Source organism: Plasmodium gaboni, assembly GCF_001602025.1.
Source record: "Plasmodium gaboni strain SY75 chromosome Unknown, whole genome shotgun sequence".
NCBI lineage: Eukaryota > Apicomplexa > Aconoidasida > Haemosporida > Plasmodiidae > Plasmodium > Plasmodium gaboni.
In genome coordinates, this window is record NW_017385521.1 from 1 (window position 1) to 1,556 (window position 1,556).

At 24.3% G+C, this 1,556-nt stretch overlaps 1 protein-coding gene across 1 annotated transcript; it reads left to right on the forward strand.

Moving 5' to 3' along the window:
* Window positions 1-1,556, forward strand: PGSY75_0037000 (putative EMP1-like protein; the record flags this gene model as incomplete). Its single annotated transcript, XM_018783491.1, has 2 exons — window positions 1-387; window positions 967-1,556. Coding segments are annotated over 2 exons (977 nt in total), but the record flags the coding sequence as incomplete, so codon positions are not given.

Sequence of the window (1,556 nt, forward strand, 5' to 3'; positions counted from 1 at the left end):
ATTAATCCTAAAGAAACAAACTTGTATAAAATTTTAACTCTTGGAGAATTAGGTCCAGATATGGTATCATTGTCATATAACACTTTTCCATTTATTATTTCGGATGGATTAATAAAAAGTCTTAAGTTTGCAAATTTGGGATTAGAAAAAGGAAAAAATATTTTTAATAAAGTTAAGGATGTCATTAGTTCAATTAATGGTACTGATTCAAGTCAAACTCCCGCAGAACCTCCTCCTGCATCAGGACCAATACCTGCACCTAGACCACCCGTAACACCTCCAGGAACACAACACGACGAACCATTTAATACTGACATATTATCTTCCACTCTCCCCGTTGGAATAAGTTTTGCACTAGGTTCGATCGCTCTATTATTTTACATGAAGGTAACTAACATATATAAGTGTTATATTTGCGTGTTATATATATGTATGATTTATGTGAACATTGTGTGTTTTACATTTATGATTTGTGGATGTTTAATTTATATTTAATAAATGTATTCACATTAAATAAAAAAAAAAGAAAAATAGAAAGAGACAAAAAAAAAAGTTCACAAATTTAAAAATAAAAAGTACATTTTTATGTAAATAAAAAAAAAAAAAAAATTCAGTTAAAATAAAAAATGAGGAATTTCATCAAAAAAAAAAAATTTATTAAAAAAAAAATATATAAAAAAATTTTTTCAGATACAAAAAAAAAAATAAAATAAGATAAATAAATTTTCTTAGAAAAAAAATAAAAAAAAAATTTATTAAAAAAAAAAATATAAGAAAAATTTTATTAGATAAAAAAAAAAAATAAAATAAGATAAATAAATTTTCTTAGAAATACAAAATTAAAAAAATATTTTATTAAAAAAAAAAAAAAAAAAAAATTTTTTATACATATATATTGCACCTATATATACCCAAACTTATATACCTATATATATATATATATATATATATATTCACATTTTTTAGAAAAAACCCAAAATTACACCTATGAAACTTTTTCGTGTTCTTGATATACCGCAAAACGATTATGGGATACCAACATCCAAATCTTCCAACGGATATATCCCATATGGTAAATATAAAGGCAAAACATACATATATGTTGAAGGAGAAGAAACGGAGGATTATGTTCGCGATATATCTTCTTTGGATATCACTTCTTCATCAGAAAGTGAATATGAAGAGATGGATATAAATGATATATATCCCTATAAATCACCTAAATATAAAACTTTGATCGAAGTGGTACTAAAACCTAGTACAAATAATAACGTACAAGATACTTATACAGATGATGTGAAAGATAATAGTGATACACCCATCAATAAACTTACAGATGAAGAATGGAATCAACTGAAACAGGATTTTATCTCGCAATATTTACAAAATATACAAGAGGATTTACCTAATGAAAATATCATTGATGATAATATATATAAAAATATCCAACCTGATATTGTGGATAGTGGTAATCCTCTTGAAAAACCTTTTATTACATCTATTCAGGATAGATTTCTTGATAATCATGAAAAAATCAATTACGATATAGATTGGAA